This window comes from Ambystoma mexicanum, chromosome 4p (assembly GCF_040938575.1).
Source record: "Ambystoma mexicanum isolate Mex_15411 chromosome 4p, UKY_AmexF1_1, whole genome shotgun sequence".
In the NCBI taxonomy this organism is placed as follows: Eukaryota; Metazoa; Chordata; class Amphibia; order Caudata; family Ambystomatidae; genus Ambystoma; species Ambystoma mexicanum.
The window spans coordinates 1,049,234,587-1,049,253,817 of NC_090927.1; the positions used below are offsets into that span (position 1 = coordinate 1,049,234,587).

General features: G+C 46.1%; 1 protein-coding gene across 2 annotated transcripts in view; it reads left to right on the forward strand.

Annotated features, from left to right (window-relative positions):
* The window catches only part of CEP85L (centrosomal protein 85 like), a 1,005,009-nt gene that overhangs the window by 612,436 nt on the left and 373,342 nt on the right, over window positions 1–19,231 (forward strand). For both annotated transcript variants that reach the window (XM_069606618.1, XM_069606619.1), the window contains one exon: window positions 3,687–3,811. In XM_069606618.1, the coding sequence (XP_069462719.1) occupies window positions 3,687–3,811 (125 nt within the window). The remainder of the gene's footprint in view (window positions 1–3,686; window positions 3,812–19,231) is intronic.

Consider the following 19,231-nt stretch of genomic DNA (forward strand, 5'->3'; position numbering starts at 1 on the left):
ACAGAATGTACACATGCACACCTCTGTCACGACCCAAGAAAAGTTATGCACACCTCCATCCACCACCCCCCACCTAAAAGGCGATTTAATTAACTCCAGATCCATGATTGCTCATGCCATTGAGATTGCTGATCTCATCCAGACCGAAAACCTTGACTTCTTGGCCATTCCGGAATCCTGGCTTCATGCCGCTGCAGGACCTTCCATCATGTTAGCGATCCCTAATGATTACACCATCCTAAGATCAGACAGAACTGAAGCCCTTGGAGGCGGCATAGCCCTTATTGTCAAATCTAACTTATCTACCAGGCTAGCTCTATCTAACGATACTAAATCCTGCGAAAGCCTTACAGCTAAATTTGTTATTAACAACTCTCAAACCCTCACCATCCACCTGATTTATAGACCTCCAGGTGCTATTGGTACCTTCGAGGAGGACATTTCCACCACTCTATCTGATAACCTAAAAAAAATCACAGGTTATCCTTTTAGGGGACGTTAACATGGGTTTCAACGACCAAAACAACCCACATGCAAGTAGAGTGGCTAACCTACTTTCTGAACTAGGCTTTTCACAAAGAGTACTTCACCCCACCCACAACAAAGGTAGAATACTTGATTGGGTGGCAGACCACAATTGCAACACCTCCATCCTATTGATCTCCCCCCAATTTGGACAGACCACCACCTTATAACATTTGCTCTAGAAACAAACATACCTATTCCTACCTTAGCCCAGCTAGCACCGTCCACCCTGACAAGGAATAAGAAAAATATCACCCCATCTAATCTACTCACGCTCATCCTCCTTACACTTAATTCACTACCAGACAACTTGGACCCTGAAACTCTAGTGAATGAGTAAAACAAAATTATGCCCTCTGCACTGGACTCAATTGCACCAATGAAAATGAGACACAGCAAACCCAAAGCCCACCTCAATTCCTGGTACACCCCCCACCTGAAAACACTTTGCACCAAAAAAAGACAATATGAGGTCGCATGGAAACTACAACCCTCTGAAGAAAATAAAAGCACTCTGAGGGATATATCTACCCTCTACAAAAAGGAAATGCTGTCGGCTAAAAGGGAAACCTACAACGCTAGAATAGCCCAAGCCAACTCTAGCATGAAGGAACTCTTCACCATCCTAAAGGAAATGGAATCTCCCAACCCAGTGCCAGACAACTGTCAAAGATAAACTATGGTGCACCAATATTCAGCAAGCCCTAGCTAACAAAAAAGTGACAACTCTCCAATCCAAAATTGCCAAGAAAAAATCCTCACTTAGCCTGGATACTAAGCCCAAAAGAACTATCACACCTCCTAAAAATAACTGACACTCCTTGCTTCAAGTTCTCCAAGTATCTATTATTGAGACTGAAAAAAATCATACTGTCACTCAAACCATCAAATTGCCAGGGGGACCAATGTCCTGCCCAACTGATAAAGGACGCAGCCAGAGACCTGGCTCCCTTTATCTCAAAACTCATTAACGCCTCATTCGCAACAGGGTCTATACCAAGTAACCTAAAAGAATCCTGGGTACTGCCACTGCTTAAAAAACAGATGCTAGACCCAGCCATACCCACAAATTACCGCCCAATCACTACCATGCCATTCCTCCTAAAAATCATAAAGTGGCGTATTCACAAATACAGAAACACCTAGAAACCAACAATTTGCTAGGAGTACGGCAGTCTGGCTTCCGTCCTCAGCACGGGAATGAAACAGCCCTCTTAGACCTAAAGGCGCAAATTGACGAGCTAAGGGATCAAGGAAAACCAGCCTTACTCCTCTTTCTGAACTTATCAGCTGCATTCGACCTTGTTGACCACAAGGTCCTTTGTAGGCATTTGGATATGGCCGCGCACTTTTCTGAAGAATCAACAGATTGGATCCAATCTTTCCTCAATAATAGGACCATGAGAATCTTCTCCACCACTGCTGCAGCAGACTCCATCCCCATCACATGCGGCGTGCTCCAGGGATCTTGTGTTTCTCCTACACTCTACAACATCTTCACGAAGCCCCTTTTCGATGATCTGGACCTTCTTGGTATCACCTACACTAATTATGCAGATGATACTCAGATTCTCCTACCACTTACTGGTGATTACGACAAGGATTTGGCCTTGGTGAACAGGGTGTATCATCATCCAGGCATGAATGGCCACTCACGGATTATGCCTGAATGATGACAAAACTCAAATCATTATCCTTGGCACACCCTCCACCCTCAAAAAATTGGGCCCTAACTACTCCTCTTTTAACATTGATAATAACCAAATCACAACCGCTCACGCGGTAAAAACTCTGGGTTTCTACCTGGACTCTACCCTCTTTCAACAAGCAGGTCAACGCGATGGCTTCTGCCACCGCCTACACCTGTAAATTGATAAGAGCAGGCAAACCCTTCCTATCCAAAAACAGTTGCATCACACTTGCGAGAGCGCTCGTGTTATCGAAGTTGGACTATTGCAACTCGCTCTACATTGGGGCCAATAAGGAAGTTATCAAAAGAATTCAAATCTTGCAGAACGCGCTTAGAGTAGCACTAGATATTCACAGGAGAGCCCACATCACCGAACTTAGAAGAGCCAATAACTGGCTTTCAACTCGGGAGAAAATCCAGTTAAAAGTAGCCTCACCTTTTTACAATTGTCTAAACAATGCCGCACCACGTTACCTTTCTACAAGATTCATGAGAATAAAACCAACAAGACTCACCAGATCCACTAACTCTAACAACATTTCTACACCCAGATTTAAACTGTCCAGAGTCGGTGGCTATAGCTTTCAGGTCAAAGCAGCTCAACTTTGGAACTCCCTACAATCCACCCTGCGGACAGAACAACCATACCCCACTTTCCGACATAACCTCACAAGGTGGATCAAAGACGCAGACAAATAACAGACCACCAATTGCCTGGACCTATCCCGCATGTCCCTCCACATTTGTATTTTTGTCCACACCTACCTCCTAGCAATTACTGCCTGCCTGAGTAGGACTAAATACGTGTACCATTATTCTTGCCTTCTGTGTATATTTCTTGTTCCTTTATTTGACACGTGTTTCTGTAACTAAGCTGTAAGTTTTCATATGAAATGCGCCCGGTTACCCCTCGGTCTGGTGCGCAATACAAGTAATAAAAACAAAACAAACGTGCGTAGTTTTCCACCTGCAAATCATAAAATGCGGAGCCAAGTGCTCGTTTTGAAGAGATTTGCTTAGTTCAGTGCAGAACTCAAATTTAGCAGTGTATTTGTTTTTTCACCCTTGAAAAATATCTTCTTGCTCCTAAGCTGGAAATATAGCAGCACAGTTGAAGTGCTCATTGTGTTGGTGAACCTGGGCGTATATGAATGATGCCATAGTTTAATACCTTTTAAATGCATTGCATGATTTGGCCAACAGACGTCAAAATTTGAAAGCATATGCGCGTGAATAAGCACTGCTCATTGGCAGAGCTCCTGTTTCTGGGTAAGTGTATGCTTATTTTCACACTCCATATCTTCTTTTCTAAATCCCTTAAATACTGAGGGGGGTTATGTTCGTTGTGAATTCCCATAAAAAATCCTTGCAGACTCCGCCCACGTCTGTCGTTAAGGAAGCATATGTGTTTGTTTATTAAGATTTTTAAATCCTTGCACTGTTGCTTTAATTTGTTTAATTTATTTTGCAGGTTGGGAGCGGTTTTTCTAGACAGGTCTATCCAGCCACGGGACCACCCCAGGATATCAGCAAGTGGGAATCCCTGATGAAAATCAAGGAAGGGCTGCTGAGGCAGAAGGAGATTGTCATTGATCGGTCAGTACGCGGCAGTGCATGCTTAATTTCAGAGGCACATGCAGCTGAGAAATTGAAATCTGACCCATGACCATTGGCCCTTTACTCTTTTATTTCCGCACACATTATGCTCATCCTGAATTATCTGTCTCTTCACCCTACAACCTAACATTGAACTTATTCTTAGGCCACTTTTCCTCTAGGGGAGGTCTGGTTAATTTTGTTCTATGATAGTTTTTGGTTAACGCTTAGCTCACCACTCTACTCTTTACAACAGTAACAGCCATTGCTTATTTAACAGTTCTTTGTTGCACAGGAAGGTACAAGTACAGTGTTTGTATATCAAGCCGCGAATCTTGCTTTTTCTATTAGTGCCCCGCCCTCGTTACATAAGTAACAGCAATTTTGTGTCATAAAGACTTTGGATTCTCCAAACTAAACAAGTCCACAATTCCCCCGTTCTCCAAAGCCTACTATGGCTCCCAGCTTGTAAGCTTCATGGTTAGACTTTGACTTACTTTTGCTTGCAGAGAGAGGTGGTTCATATTTCTCCATCGCTATGAACGTATTCAAAGAAATAGCCACTACACTACTTCTGTAACCCTTGGACCCATCACCTTGGATAGCTGGAAATGTAATTCCACTGTGGTGACCGTCGAAGGTTTAAAATGTATGGGTATCAACATTGGTGGAAAAGTTTTATATTTGAAAACCATCGATTTTTGGAAAAGCAGTGCAGAAACAAGTAGATGAAAAGAAGGGCTAGAAGGTGAGAGAAAAAAGAGGACCTTTTGGGCTATTCCCCTCCAATAAACACAATAAAATACAAGTAATACATTTAAAATGTGACTATTGCAGTAATGTAAAGACCAACGTTAGTCTTTGCACCTATAGAAAGACATGGAGCCACCTGTTTGACAAGTAGATTCCGTCTGGTGGTTTATGGCGCACCAGAAATCAAACAGTAGTTTGTTTGGAGTTCCTGAGAGTCAAAAATACAAATCTTGCAGTCATGCCTTCTTCCACCTATACTCCCAGGACACACACCAGCTTTTCTACCATTAAAACTCTTGACTCCCTCCTTGCTGATATCCCAGAAAGAATTCAAAACGTCAAGGCCCATACATATTTGAGGCCTGTTCTGGTCCTACCTGAATTGGACTTGTGACATAGGAAATGAGGAGGGAGACATGGTCGCTGTTGGTCTAAAATCTGCCGTTAACTTGTTGACATCAGAACCTATAGCTTGATAAGGATATTAGAGGGAAGGGAGAGGTGATGGCGAACAATTTTTATTTTTTTTATACACTTTATTTGTATTTTCAATAAGAACAATCAAATAACCAACACAAGGATACATACATTTTGAGATACCTGAAATGTCCTAATGGCAATCTTGACGAACCTAACCCTACTTGAAAAGAAACATATCACAAATGAACTAACCATAAAACTACTATATATAATGTTCCCCATGTAGGGTGAGCAATAAAACAGTAAAAGCACATACATAAATCACAAAACAATAAGACATACTAAAAACACACACACATAACTCTCCACATCCACACTAGTAACTCAACCCAACGTATACGTATTCCCTCTCCACAATCTACCAAAAGGCCTGCCCTCAGCTATATAACTCATTAAATGGTGCCCCACATTTCCAGGTAAGCCCCCTCTCAATCTTGTTTTTTCATCAAATGCTTCTTGTAGCTGGATAAAGTTTGTAACTTCCACAGCCAACTCTCTACAATTGTTTTTTCCCCTAGTTTTCCAAACTCTCAAGATTTTCTTTGTCGCCACCATTAGTGCTTTATTGATCCAACATCCGAAGCTACGGGGCACATTACATCTCCTTTGCGTTGAAAGTAAAACCACTGAGGAGGCTGACCGTGGGAATGTCACACCTAGGACTGTATTCAGCCTGCCCAGCATTTCCTCTCCTCCCACCACAACCCCAACATACCTAGCCCATGCATCCGCCCAAGAGTCCAGTACAGATGACCTAAAATTCTTTGAGTATAACGCAAATCCATCTTGAACCTTGCTCCCACCCTCCCTAATCCCTCCCATTCCTGGCAGAAATAGCTCTTCCTAAATCCTCAATCCATGCCTCTCAAAGGTATATTCGAGTCCTCCATAGGCATCATTTTAAGGAAGGTTGAAACCATACGTGACGGGGCGTCAAACAAACCACAAACCGTTCTCATTGGAACATAAATCCCTATAACTCCTGAATTCTATTTTGCCTAAGCCGACTTGCGACTAAGAGAAACAAAGGATACCATCCTAACATCATGCCAAACGTCACCAATCTTTAAAATTCCTCTCTTAATCCAACTGCGCCAACACAAGGTTTTCTCAGTCTGCAGGCCAGGATTATGCCAGATTGAAGCCCCATAGTCTATCCATACATTGTGGCCATTACCAATAAGTCACGATATCTGTGCAGTCTCAGTAACTTCAACAGATGTTAACTTGGTAGGTGAATTGGGCATCTTTCCTATGGAATATAAACCATTCAGACAATACGGCAAAAACTTGTCCCTCTCAATTGACACCCATAATGGGTCAGACGTTCCGCTTTCCAAGCTATAAGCAGAATGTTTTCAATAAGAATCCGCTACGATATTTTTCGACAATAGGATAACCAAAGCCGCCTTTTTGCACACTGTGCGCCATAATGTATCGAGGTATTCTTGACCTTTTCCCTAGACCCCATAGAAATCTCTGGAAAACCTTGTCAACATGTCTAAGCAATTTCTTTGGAAATTTAAACGGCAGTAATTGAACAACATAAAGAACTTTAGGCTAAATGATCATCTTAATAGCATTTGCTCTTGCTCAAATATTTAATATCAGTCGATCCCACTTACACACATCCCGCTGGAGCAACTCTATCAATTTGTTAAGATTGAACTCAACATCCTTCTTAAGATCTCAAACAACATGAACCCCCAAATATTTCAAACTCCAGTCCGCCCACTGACAATTCAAACAAGTCAAACCTTTGCGCGAGAAAGATGCTTTTAGTGGTAAAACTACAGATTTCCCCCAATTGATTGTATGAACTGATAAAACGCCTACTACTTCAAACATGCTTTTCAACAATACTCCGCCCTCATTTGGATTGGCCAGAATCACTGGCATGTCGTCTGCATAGGAAAGTACTTTAATTTCTTGAATACCCGGTTCCTGCCTAATGTAATTCACAAAAAGGCTCCTGAGTCAGATTGAAAGAAAGTGTGACAACGGACACCCTTGTCTGGTACCCCTAGACAAAAGGAAGGGGGCCGAAAGCTCCTCATTCACACAAATCCTCACAGTAGTAGCGGAGTGTAAAGTGCCAACCACTCTCCAAAAAACAGGCCAAAATCCCATCCAATGCAGTGTATAATCCAAGAATGCCCAGTTGACCCGATTAAAAGCTTTTTCCGTTTCCATAAAAATTAACAAAGTGTTTTCCACTTCAATGTCCGGAAATCCCCAAACGTCTATAATTATTTTGATGTTATCATAACCGTATTGCTGCCGCATGACCCCAACTTGCGATTGGCAATCAATTCTCCCATGTATTTATCCAATCTGTTAGTCAGAATTCTAGTAAACAATTTAGCATCTACATTAAGTAATGAGATGGACGGTAATTACTGCATTTGGTATGGTCACTACCTGGCTTTGGGATTAGGACAACAATCGCCTCCTTCATGGATGGGCAAATAACCCCCCTCCAGTAGTAAGTAATTATACAGCTCACACAGTATCAGAGCTAAAAGTTCTATAAAATTCCCCAGGCAAGCCGTCCATGCCCGGAGATTTACCAATGCTAAACTGGTCTATTGCTGTTAAAACGTCTGCATCACTTACCCAAGCATCCAAAGCAGTCTTCCTCGGACAAGCTTGCAATCGTAATCTTCTCAAAGAAAGCGAGTAGATCAGACCTTGATGGAGGTAACTATTCTGTATATAAAGATGCAAAAAGGGACCAGAAATGTTTGTGAATGTCGGATTTTTCACCACAACATGTTTTCAATGCAACTTCACCCAGCTCATTTTTGACCTTTTGAACATATGACTTCTCCGTTCATCTTGTTCCCAGTATTTCCGTTTCATGAAAACTGATCCTTTCTCTGCCTGTAAATCTGTTTTGCATTTCAAAGCCTCCTTCGCCCTGTCCAACTTCAATGTGTCCTCTACATGCCTGGTCAGCTCCTACTGCTTTTGCATATTCCCAAGTTTGTCTTGCAACAGTTTCAGGTCTTCTAACCCTGACTTTCTAGAGCGTGATGTCCAATTGATCAGTTCTCCGCAAACAGCAGCTTTAAAACTATCCCAAACCATCAAAGCATTCGTAGACCCACTATTCTCATTAAAGAAAAAATTAATAAAGTTCTCCATCTTCTTCCAAATTTCGCCATCATTCAATATTAATGTTTTAAGGTGCCACCTAAAGAAATTAAATTTTATGTTCTCCAAGCCCAACCTCAACTCGACCATAGCATGATCTGACAGTCCACGTTCTGTCGGACTTGCAGTGACCGTTCAGTCTGCTGAGATATCTTACCAGTGCATGATGCATCAAGATGCATCCATGTGGTATGTTCATAGACATTAATGTGTAAGAGAAGATTTTTCCCATTACTTGTTTGAAGCCAGACATTGTTGCTACACAACGGTTTTAGTTGTGTTTTGTTCATTTTCAAGTTTAGTAATGTTCTGGTTGCTTTCGCTTACTATTTACACTCTTGCTAAGGCAAATTATTTTTACTCTTACAATTTAATTTACACTCCAATTATTAAAACAGTGTGTACATTACTGCCACCTCAAAACCTTATCTGGGGCATCAATGAGTATGCAATGTCTAGTTTAAACGTCATTTAAACCTTAACATGCAATCAGTGTTGTAAATGGTCAGCCGCATCAAGGCCCTTGCTCAAGTGTGTGTGGTTGTAATTACAACAGTTATAGTGGTCACAGCCTCTTTCAAAACTTCAAAACTACACTTAAAACATTCAAAACTGGACTCTCCAATTAGTGCAATCACTGTTAAAAAACAAAAATGAAAGTTACCTTTGTAATAAAATGAAAACCCACTTACTTAAGTGGTAATCCAGAGGTATTTAACTGATTTATGTATCGCTTCATGCAGGGTTCCTTTAACTTCTAAGCAGTGTGATTATAATTGCCTCACAATAGTTGAGTGACCTCTGGAGGATCTAAGGGTAACTCGGGCCAGCCAACATTTGACCATGAGATTAGATACAGATGTTAGCATTGAGCACTTGGCTCTCTGAACTATTGTATCACAACACTGGTATACCATTAAGCAGAACTAGTTGCAGTAAATACAGACTTAATCATCGGACACTTTTACCATCAAACCTCAAAACACAGAATACAAGTCATGTTTGCTTTACTGTGTATTTGCCCAGTTTTGCCTGTGTCTTAAAAATTTAAATATATACAGAAGAGATCAAATATGCAGGAAAAATGAAAGTCAAATTGAGTGACTTATCCTCCTTTGATATTAACATCACCTTTACCAACATACTTTAGGAAATTAACCAGCTGAATAGTGGTTTGGAATTGGTACACAAATCCTTTGTTCCAAGGCTGAATTTCTTCTAATCATGGCTTACTAACTTCCTACTACATGAAGTTTTTCTGATATAGGAAGCCGAGTTAGCCTTCTTATTTGAACAAGTAGATCTGTGAGCAGCTTGCACTGCAGATGCAATTAACTGTTCCTGTTATCTGTGGGTGGTGCTCACACTGCTAGTAAGCTATTCCTATTCTATGTGAGGGGAGCTTGGATCGCTTAGGCCCTGCTGGGCAAGTTATTTGTGGTGGGAATTTGGCCTTGGATATTCCCTTTCTATGCAAGTCTAGTTATTTGATTTCCTCTGGCCACCCATCATGGTGGTATTGGACATCGTGGACTACATTTTCCACCAGATTGGTAATGGAGTGGCCCTCCAGTGCCAAGGTTGGTTGATTGGTTGAAGGCCACAAATTTCAAGGCAGACGCACAATCCAAGGTGGTGGATATGCCCTCTGAAGACATACATTTGTTTTGAAAACTTGATTAGAAGAGATTGCTAATTAAAATGTTCTTGATTAGCAAACATTAGCAATGTTGCACTAATACTTTTAATGTCACCAGAAGTACATTTGTACCCAAGACCTAAAATGAGCTACAATGCAGCATTTTTGTGTACCGCTAAAGTAAGACATTTGTGAGATGTGAGATGTGTCGGGTCTTGCAAATTCTTTAAAATTCTGCTAGACCTGAAGGTCGAGTAACTTAGTTTACCTACTTGGCCTAAGAGAAATGCACTCGACCCATAGCAACGGATGACAAAAAATTAAAATGCGCTTTCTGTAAAACGGTGCATGTAACCACAAATCCACTTTTTTGGCATAGTACTGCCACCCAGAGGTAAGCCATGCACAACTTTTGTCATTTACGGCAAAGTAAATGTTTAAATATACGTTTCAAACATCCCCTCAAATAGCACGCTTTCCAAATATCTATTTGACTATGCGAGTGGGCGAGTAGACTTTGTGTACCCTGAATGAGTGTCTGTAAAATGTAAAAGTTTAGCTGCATGAATGGACACAAATAAAAATAAATTGTTAAAAAAAGGCTCTGAAAACAGTTTGGCCAGCTGTCGCCTGCAGGTGCTAATATATAATGCAATCATAATAATAGAGCAAATCGTGCTCTGGTGGCTTACTTCAGTGCATGGTATTGATCTGTAGATGTTCAGACTGAATGGAACTATTAATCACTACTTTGTGTAAACATCTAATTAGCTTTGCGTATTCATTACGTAAGAGGAAAGAAGGAGACTAAGCAGATTGGATGGCAAAGCAGGCAAAGAACTGGCCAAACTAGGTGGACTATTGTAGCTTGCGGCCGTCTCACTTTCTGGGTAGCTGGTATAAAGTAACAGGGTGATAGAATGTCAAGAAGCATGGATCGCCTCATGGGTTAAGCACCAGTTGCACAGATGTATGTAACCAGCAGGTCACAGAACTTGGTTTGCCATCAAAAGCATTTGGCTGTCTGATAATGTACATTCTCACTAGTCAATATGATGCATCTTCCCCAACAAAATGAAGTATAGTTCACATTGAGATTTAGATACACTAACACAAATGTAACTGTAAAGCATGTAGGCAATGCCATGTTTTACCGTAGCACTACTGTAATTATGCATTATGTAACAGCTTACATTTTTAGGAATGTAATTGCATGACTATCTTGTAAACAAAAAAAAAATTGTTAAAACCTACTGGTCTTTGCCAGACAGGATATAGTTCGCTTAATAAAAGTATCCTCTCAATTAACTTCTGGTTTGCAATTATTTGAAAAGGAAAATCTTGCCTAGCACTCCCACACAGGTTTTTGGCACTTGAGAGTGGAGGAGATGATTACTGCTGCACTCTTCCCCTCCATTAGCCCCTTTGAACTTGCACAGAGAAAACAGGGTTGAATGCGGGGTGAGCTGTGTTTTCATTGAACAGGGCAACTTAAATAGCTAGTTTTACTACACACGTTTTAATTTAATTAGCAAACCTACAGAATTGCATAGCAAATTGCTATGCACACTGCTTATTTTTTGCCTTGCCTTTGATGGGGCAATCTATTTGGCAAGGCGATGGACAGGACGCTCAAAGCAATTAAGACGGACACAGAGACCGCATGCTCGCTGGGGACTCGGCAGCAGAGGAGATTGTCATCCTCTAGAGGAAAGTCCAGCACATCCTCCAAGTGTTACACCACCCCCTACCGCCAGCGCTCCCGCTCCTATGATTGGGTGGCCTAGAGAGACCGCTCGCAAGCCTACGGCAGTGGGAGGTCAGCATCGTCGCCCACAGGTCAGGACACAGACGCCCAAGGAGGTCTGAACCAGCCGTGGATCTGGGCCCCCACTTTCGCACCCCAGTGTGCAGCCGGCTAACAAACATTGTTGACAAGTGGAAGGCCATCACCACGGACAAATGGGTACTGGATGTTCATCAGGGGCCCACATCTGGAATTCCAACACGGGTGTCTTTGCATTCCTCCTATAGTGCGTCAAGAACCACACATGGCCCAGCTGCTGAGGGATGTTCAGGCCATATTAAGGAAGGGGGAGATGGAGCCCATCCCTCAGCGCCTCCGGGGCTCTGGATTGTACTCCATATACTTACTAGTATGGAAAAAGTCAAGAGGGTGGCAGAAAATCCTGGATTTACGGCGCCTCAACACGTATTTGAAGTCACAGAAGTTCAGGATGGTCACGTTGCAGCATGTGCTCGACCAGCTGGAGGAAGGGGGATTTCCTGTCGACCTTGGAGCTGGAGGACACCTACTTCAATGTCCTCATTCTTCCAAAACATCGAAAGTTCCTGCGGTGTGTGGTCGAAGGATGACACTTATCAGTTCAAGGCCCTACCGTTTGGCCTGAAATCAGCACTGAGGATGTTCACAAAGTGTTTGGCTCCGGTGGCAGCGCATCTGCTCCTCCAGGGCATCCACGTCTACCCTTATTTGGATGACTGGCTCATTCGCTCCTGCGCATTTTGTAAACCAGCACTCTGCGGAGACCATTCCCCTTCTGACGGAGCAGGGATTCTCCATCAACTATCCAAAGTCCTGCATGGAGCCATTGCAGAACGCTCAGTTCTTGGGCGCCCGTCTCAACATGGTTGCATACCTAACTACCTCCTTGGAGGAGAGGGTGATGGCCATCCCGGGGAAATGTACAGTGCCTGTCGGTGCAATCCGTGTCAGTGTGAGCCATCAAGTCGCTGTTGGGCATAATGTCCTCTTGCATCCGCCTCATTCTGTTTGGCAGGCTCCAGATGAGACCTTTTTAAAGAATTTCTGGATGCACAGTGGCTGCAAGTCACGGGTTCTTGGATGGACCAGTTCGCCCTCAACCAGGGGTTTCCAACAAGCTCTACGATGCTGGGGAGTGGGCCCACTTCTGACGCAAGGAGCTTCTTTTCAGATCACACCGTACCAGACCACGGTCACCACAGATGCCTCCCTGGAATGGTGGGGAGCCCACACCGGACACTCGCGCGCCAGAGGCCTCTGGCTCTGAGAGGAAGAGGACCATCACATCAACATCCTGGAACTCTGGGTGGTCTTCTTGGCCTCAAGTCATTCCTCACTCAACTATGGGGGAACGTGGTGAGAATCTTCACAAACAACACCACCACCAAGTTCTACATCCAGAAACAGGGCGGGACTTGCTGCCCGGCGCTCTCCCTGCAGGCCCTGACAATGTGGAACTGGCACATTCTTCAGGACATGTTCCTCGTCCCTTTGCACCTGGCGGGCATCAAGAACACCATCAGAGAGTCGGTCAGCAGGGTGCTGCGCTCCTGCCACGAATCGGAACTTCAACAGCAGCAAGTATCTTTTCTGTTCAGTAAGTCGGGCCAACCCATATTGACCTTTTTGCGACGGTGACAACTCTATGTTCCAGGCTCGCCAGCAGGTTCCCCCAGAGCAGAGGTCTGGGGAATGCTTTCTCGTTCGAGTGGGGTTGGCTCTTCCTGTACCATCCCGCTCCTGCTACATGTGATCAGCACACTCCAACAATGTCATTGCAGGATGATACTCATTGCTCCGGTATGGCCTCAGCAGATCGGGTGTCCGGACCTGCTGTCTGTCGGTGGCTCCATCCATCCGACTGCCTCCACTTCCCGACGACCTCTCCAGAGAAGACAGGACGACACTGCACCACAACCCGCTGAGCCTCATGGCCTGGCTCCTGCAGCCCTAGAGTTTGGCCATTATTCGCTGCCAGGGCTTCCTCTATGATGTCGTGATATGCCCACAAATGGAAACGCTTCACAGTGTGGTGCAGAACTCTGAAGATTACGCTTCTGCACATCCATCACAGCTCTGCAACTCCTTCCGTACCTTCTTTCACTGGCCAATGCTGGGATGGCTCATGCCTCTATCTTGGTGCACCTGGTGGCTATATCCAGGTACACCCACACACCGGGCAAGCCCTCCCTGTGGTCTTTCGGGCCCACTAGCCAGGACCTTGGGCCTTTGTACATACGCACGGCCGGGTCACTAGCCATGACCTTCAGCCATGCCCACTGGACACAGATGTTCCCCAATAAGGTGGCCACGGCCTCTGTAGATGTCTTTCAGGCTAACTCCCCTTGGCCTACAGCCATGTCCACTGTACATGTTTCCCGAGTATGTTTCTTTTGGACCTACTAGGTGACAATGGCCTTCGGCCTTGGCCACTATACACATCTTTCGGGCCCATTGTCTTTTTTAAAACCCTACTGGGCCACTAGTCATGGCCAGTGAACACAGCCGTTCCCCAACAAGGTGCCCACGGCCTTTGGCTGTGACCTCCTCTATACATGTCTTTTAGGCCCACTAACTATGGCCTTCAGCCGTGCCCACTGTACATGTTCCCCAATATGTTTCTTTTAGACCCACTAGGTGGCCACGGCGTGAGCATCACTGGCCAAGGCCATATTGCACCTCTTGACATGTTGCCCCAATAGGTTACCCCACACCTCACCGTAGCTGTAAAATTCCGCTTTTTTTTTGTATTCATCTCATACTCCTACGTCCCGTCCCCTTTCCTCCATACTTGTGGGACATTTCGTCCTTCGGGACGGGACTGGAGCACTTTTGTAAAAAGCATACATTTTTGTCCTCCTTTAATTTTTATGCGGGGTACCACACATGGCCGTAACCCCGCCCTACTGAGCTCTGCCCTGCATATCTCCCTTAGTCCTTTTCTCCACGCGGTCAGGCTGGATGCACAAGCATCACTGGGAATTTTCATTTTTATTCCCTTTGTCCGTCCTTCCAGCTCCTCGGTCATCTAGTGCTCCGTCTATGCCAGAGCGTCTGGAATTCGTGCCCTGTTCTTCATGCGAACCTCGCTTAGCAAGGGCGGACCTCACTCCCTTTGCTTGGAGTGTCTCGGCCTGAAACATCGCTTGGATTCGTGCTTCTACTGCAACTCCCTCTCCATCTGGGCACTCCAACATCGTCTTCTTCGGTGAGGGGAGTGAGGGGGGTAGTGTTTCAGCACGTTCCTCCACATCATTTCCAGCTTTTCATCAATGAAAAGAAGTAACGCCTGGTAAGTTCTTTACTTTTTAGGGTGCCCCGGGCCAGGGGACTCCTTCCCGGGGTCTTCCAGGTCTGGGAGGGGCTTGTCTAGCTCTGTCACCAGGGGTTTCCCTGAGCTGCCTCAAGGGCCTAATAGGCACACCAGAGTCTTCTGCAAGGGTTCCTGCAGCAGACCTGCCAAAACCGGTCTCCGTTCCAAGGCTCACCAGTTGGGTGCTAAGGTTCAGCCCTGTTCGTCTGTGGCTCTGGATATCGGGGTATGCCCTGAGGTCTCAGTTTCTGGAGCTTTTTATACCGAGTCACGGCTCGAGGCCCCTCTTGAGGGAGCTATACGTCATGGGTTAAAACCTGACGTTCCTCTTCGTGGGGCTAATGTCCGTATTGACAGAACCGAGAGATACTCTTTGAAGGTCTTGTCAGTGAGGTACATCCCGCAACCGTCCCATGCTCAGGCTTGTGGTAGTACTGGTTCTATCGAGGGGGGAAAAGAGGGCGGTCACGGACCATAACCCCTCCATTACCGGCTCTGTCGAGGTTCCTCCACTGGAGGCTAATTCTGGTGCAGTTTCTAAGATGTCCAGTAAGCATTGATGACCTCCTCCCCCCCCCATCGCCGGCTCTGCCGAGGACCCTTGTGTCAAGGCAAAGGTGTTACTTAAGTCTCCTAAGGAGACAATTGCCTCATCTCCACATGTGACGCAGTTCTCCTCAGGTGTCGACAAAATGGTGGGCCAACCCCCGTGGTCCACGGCAACCCTTTTAGGATACCTCTCTTACACCAACGTTCATGTCTACTGGTGCTGGGAGCATTCCCTTTGGGACTGAGCAGCCTTTTCCACGCTATGTGGACAACAAAAATCCATTCCACCCTTCATTCAACTGGCGTGCTCAGACACTGCTGCCTCACAGTCTCGCTCCCTCCTGCTTCCGCTCCACTGATCTATGTGGATCCGGCCGGTGGTGGGTCCTCTTGGCAACCATCATCCTTGTGTTCATGGCGGTATGCCCCTCACGAGCAGCCTCTTCCTGTACCAGCACCAAAACCTTTGGCTTAGGATGAGTTTTTTTGGGAAGTGTCAGATGCTTGTGCACTCTGACCCTAGGAAGGCTTATTTCAAACGTCTTTTCAGGGAAATGTACCCTGAACCTCCTGGCCCACCTTCTGCCCCGGCTGTTCCAATACAGGTCTTGGTGGTGCCACTTCCTTCACCGCTTCCTTCTGGACCGCCTCCATCTCTCCCTCCTCTGCCCCCGTTGTCTCCTATAGAGAAGACACTGGCATACCGGAATACTTTAAAACCTGAGGCGGTATGCTTGATGGACCAGTCTTTTGTTCCTGCCTTGTTGGATGAGCCTCAAGCGGATCAGGATAGCGATGAGCAGCCCCGCTTGGTGAGAGCATTCCATGACCGGGTCCTGGATATGATGGCCCTCCTTGATATTACAGTACCTGAGGCCCCCACTCCTCAGTAGGGGGTGCTTTCTGGAGCCTTTACCCTGTCACCTCAGGTGCGCACCGGCCTGTTCCTCCAGAAGGACGTCTTGGCTGAGGCCTGCAAGGTCTGGGATAAACCCCACACCGGGCTACACCTCAACAGAATTGACGCTTGATACAAGCTTCACGTCTCTGAGGAGATAGTCTTATCGGCTTGTCCGCTCCCTTCCTCAACGGTGGTGGAAGCGGCCACCCTCCATCTCAAGCCAGCCTCTGCATCTTCAACGGCAGCAGCCCAAATCCTATCCAAAGTGGATAAACTTCTGGATGCCTTGGGCAAGAAAGTCATTGCCAATTCGGCGCTCCGACTTCGTCAAGCGAACAGAGTTCATCCTTGCAGCAGCCAATCTGAGGCTGTGGAAAGAGTTAGCTGATTTCCAGGAGTGAATCTCGTCTCATCTGGAGGCATGGCAGACCATCACAGTTTTGTCCATCGCTCGGGCGGGTTTTTGCTTACCCCTCCCCCTATCCTACCCTACATGCCTCCCTTCCAGCAAATTGGGTCGCCCTCCCTCAGAGCAGAGGTACAGCAACTTCTAGACCTCAGAGCGGTGGAGCCTGCTCCCCTCAGGGAGCAAGGGGAGGGCTTCTACTCCCGTCTGTTCAGTGCCCAAACCCAACCAGGCTGGCCCGCACACTATCCTCAATCTTTCCCAGTTCAACCTTTATCTTCCCCATGAGAAATTCAAGATGATCACGCCTTGCCAAACAAAGCCCTCTTTGCGGTAGGGCGACTGGCTCAGTGTAGTGGACCTTCAGGACGCATACATGCACATCCTGATATGGAGTCCGCATCAGACATATCTGCGGTTCTTCCTGGGAGAGGAACACTTCCAGTTGCGTGTGCTCCCTTTTGGTCTCAGCTCGGTGAGGCACAACAGAGACTCCTCCGAGGGCCCCCACAGTGGGTCTGCCGAAACCGGATCTTCTTCCGAGGTTCCCCGTTTGGGGGCTAAGGTTGGGCCCAGTTCTTCCCTGGCTATGGATACCAGGGTTCGCCCTGAGGCTTCCGCATCTGGAGCTAACTGCACCGAGTGTCTGCTCGAGGCCCCTCTCAAGGTGGCTATACGTACTGGGGTTAAACCTCCGGTTCCCCTTCTTGGGGCTAAATCGGACACCAACAGATTTGAGGGTCCCTCATTGAGGGTCTTGGCTGTAAGGTATATCCCTCAGCTTTCCCACGCACACAGCCTTGGTGGTACCAGGTCTGTTGAGGGGGCAAAGAAGGCGGTCACGCATCACAGGCCTTCCAGTACCGGCTCTGTTGAGGATCCTCCACTAGAGGCTAATTCTGAGGCAGTTCCTAAGGTGTCGAGTAAACACCCTAGAACTGCTAGTACCGGCTCTGCCGAGGTTCCTTGTTTTAAGGCTAAGATGGCACACAAGGCCCCCGACTTCCCTGAGGAGACTATTGTCAGTTTGCCTCAGGAATTGACAAAATGGCGGCCCTACCTCCGTGGACCATGTGGCCATTTTGAATACCTCCCTTGCAGCAACACTGTAGTTGTTTGCATGAACAATTCGGTGGCAATTTTATTTTTTATTTTTTTGTAATTTGTTTTTAAAATTTCTTTTTTACATCAAGAAGCACGGCGGCTCCAAGTCTCCCATCCTTTTGGATCTTGCCATACACATTTGAGACTGGACCATCTGGCACAATGTAAACATCCCGGGTCACATCAGTGTGGCCACAGATTCACTCATTTGCCAGCCGGCAGCAGTTACGAGTGGTAGATGAACAGTAATGTCCTCTCCAACATTTTACATCAATGGGGCACTCCAGAGGTGCACCTCTTTGCAACTTCTTCAAACAGAATACTTCCTTTACGCGTCCAGGAACGGGCTTGGAGCGTCCCCCCTGGGGGATGCCCTTGAGATCTCGTGGGACAACATGAAAGCTTATCGGTCACTCTGCAAGCTCAGGAGCACATCGAACTGCACTCTCCTGTTCATGGCTCCTTGGTAGCCAGCCAGATTTTGATTTTCGGAACTACAGCATCTGCTTGTACTTTCCCCGATCAGATTGCAGCAGATTCCCGACCTGCTTCACCGGAGCATTCACCAGATGGGGCACAACGCCACCCCCCCCCCCGATCATTCAGCTTGGCGGCCTGGTGCCTGAGTTCAGATAGATCGTTAAAACAGGTCGATCTGTCCGAAGACAATATGCGCATTAAACAAGTGGCCAGGAAGCCTTCTACGCGGGCTCAATACAGGAGCAAATGGCAAGCGTAGGTCGACGCTGTTCTATCTTTTGTCTCACATCTGGCCGCCTGGGGCATCCATGTTCTGTCATGCCGAACTTACCCGCTATTGCGGCCTACCTGTCCACGCACAGCTTTTCCTTTTCATTTACTAATCCAGTCATCAAGACATTTTGCGGGTCTTCATCTCTTCCCACCAGTGCGCACCCCTCATCCCAAATGGTATTTGAATGCGTTGCCTTTCTGACCGCAATAACATCGGCAAGACGAGTAAGTGAGCTCCAAGCTCTTTCCATGGAACATCCGTTCCTCACTTTCCACAGCGATAAGGTTGCGCTTCGCACTCATCCTTCCTTCCTTCCTTCCTTCCTTCCTTCCTTCCTTCCTACCTAAGGTGGTTACCAATTTTTCATTTGAACCAATCGATCTCCTTACCTGTTTTCTTTCCTAACCCAGCATCTGATGCCGAGAGAGTTTTACACAAATTGGACATCAGGCGAGCCCTGAAGTCTCACCTTGATAGAACGAATGCACTCAGAAGCCCTCACAACTCTTTCTCCCATTCGGAGACCTGAAAGGGAAACCAGTTACCAAAGCAACGATCTCCCGCTGGATTGCCTCATGT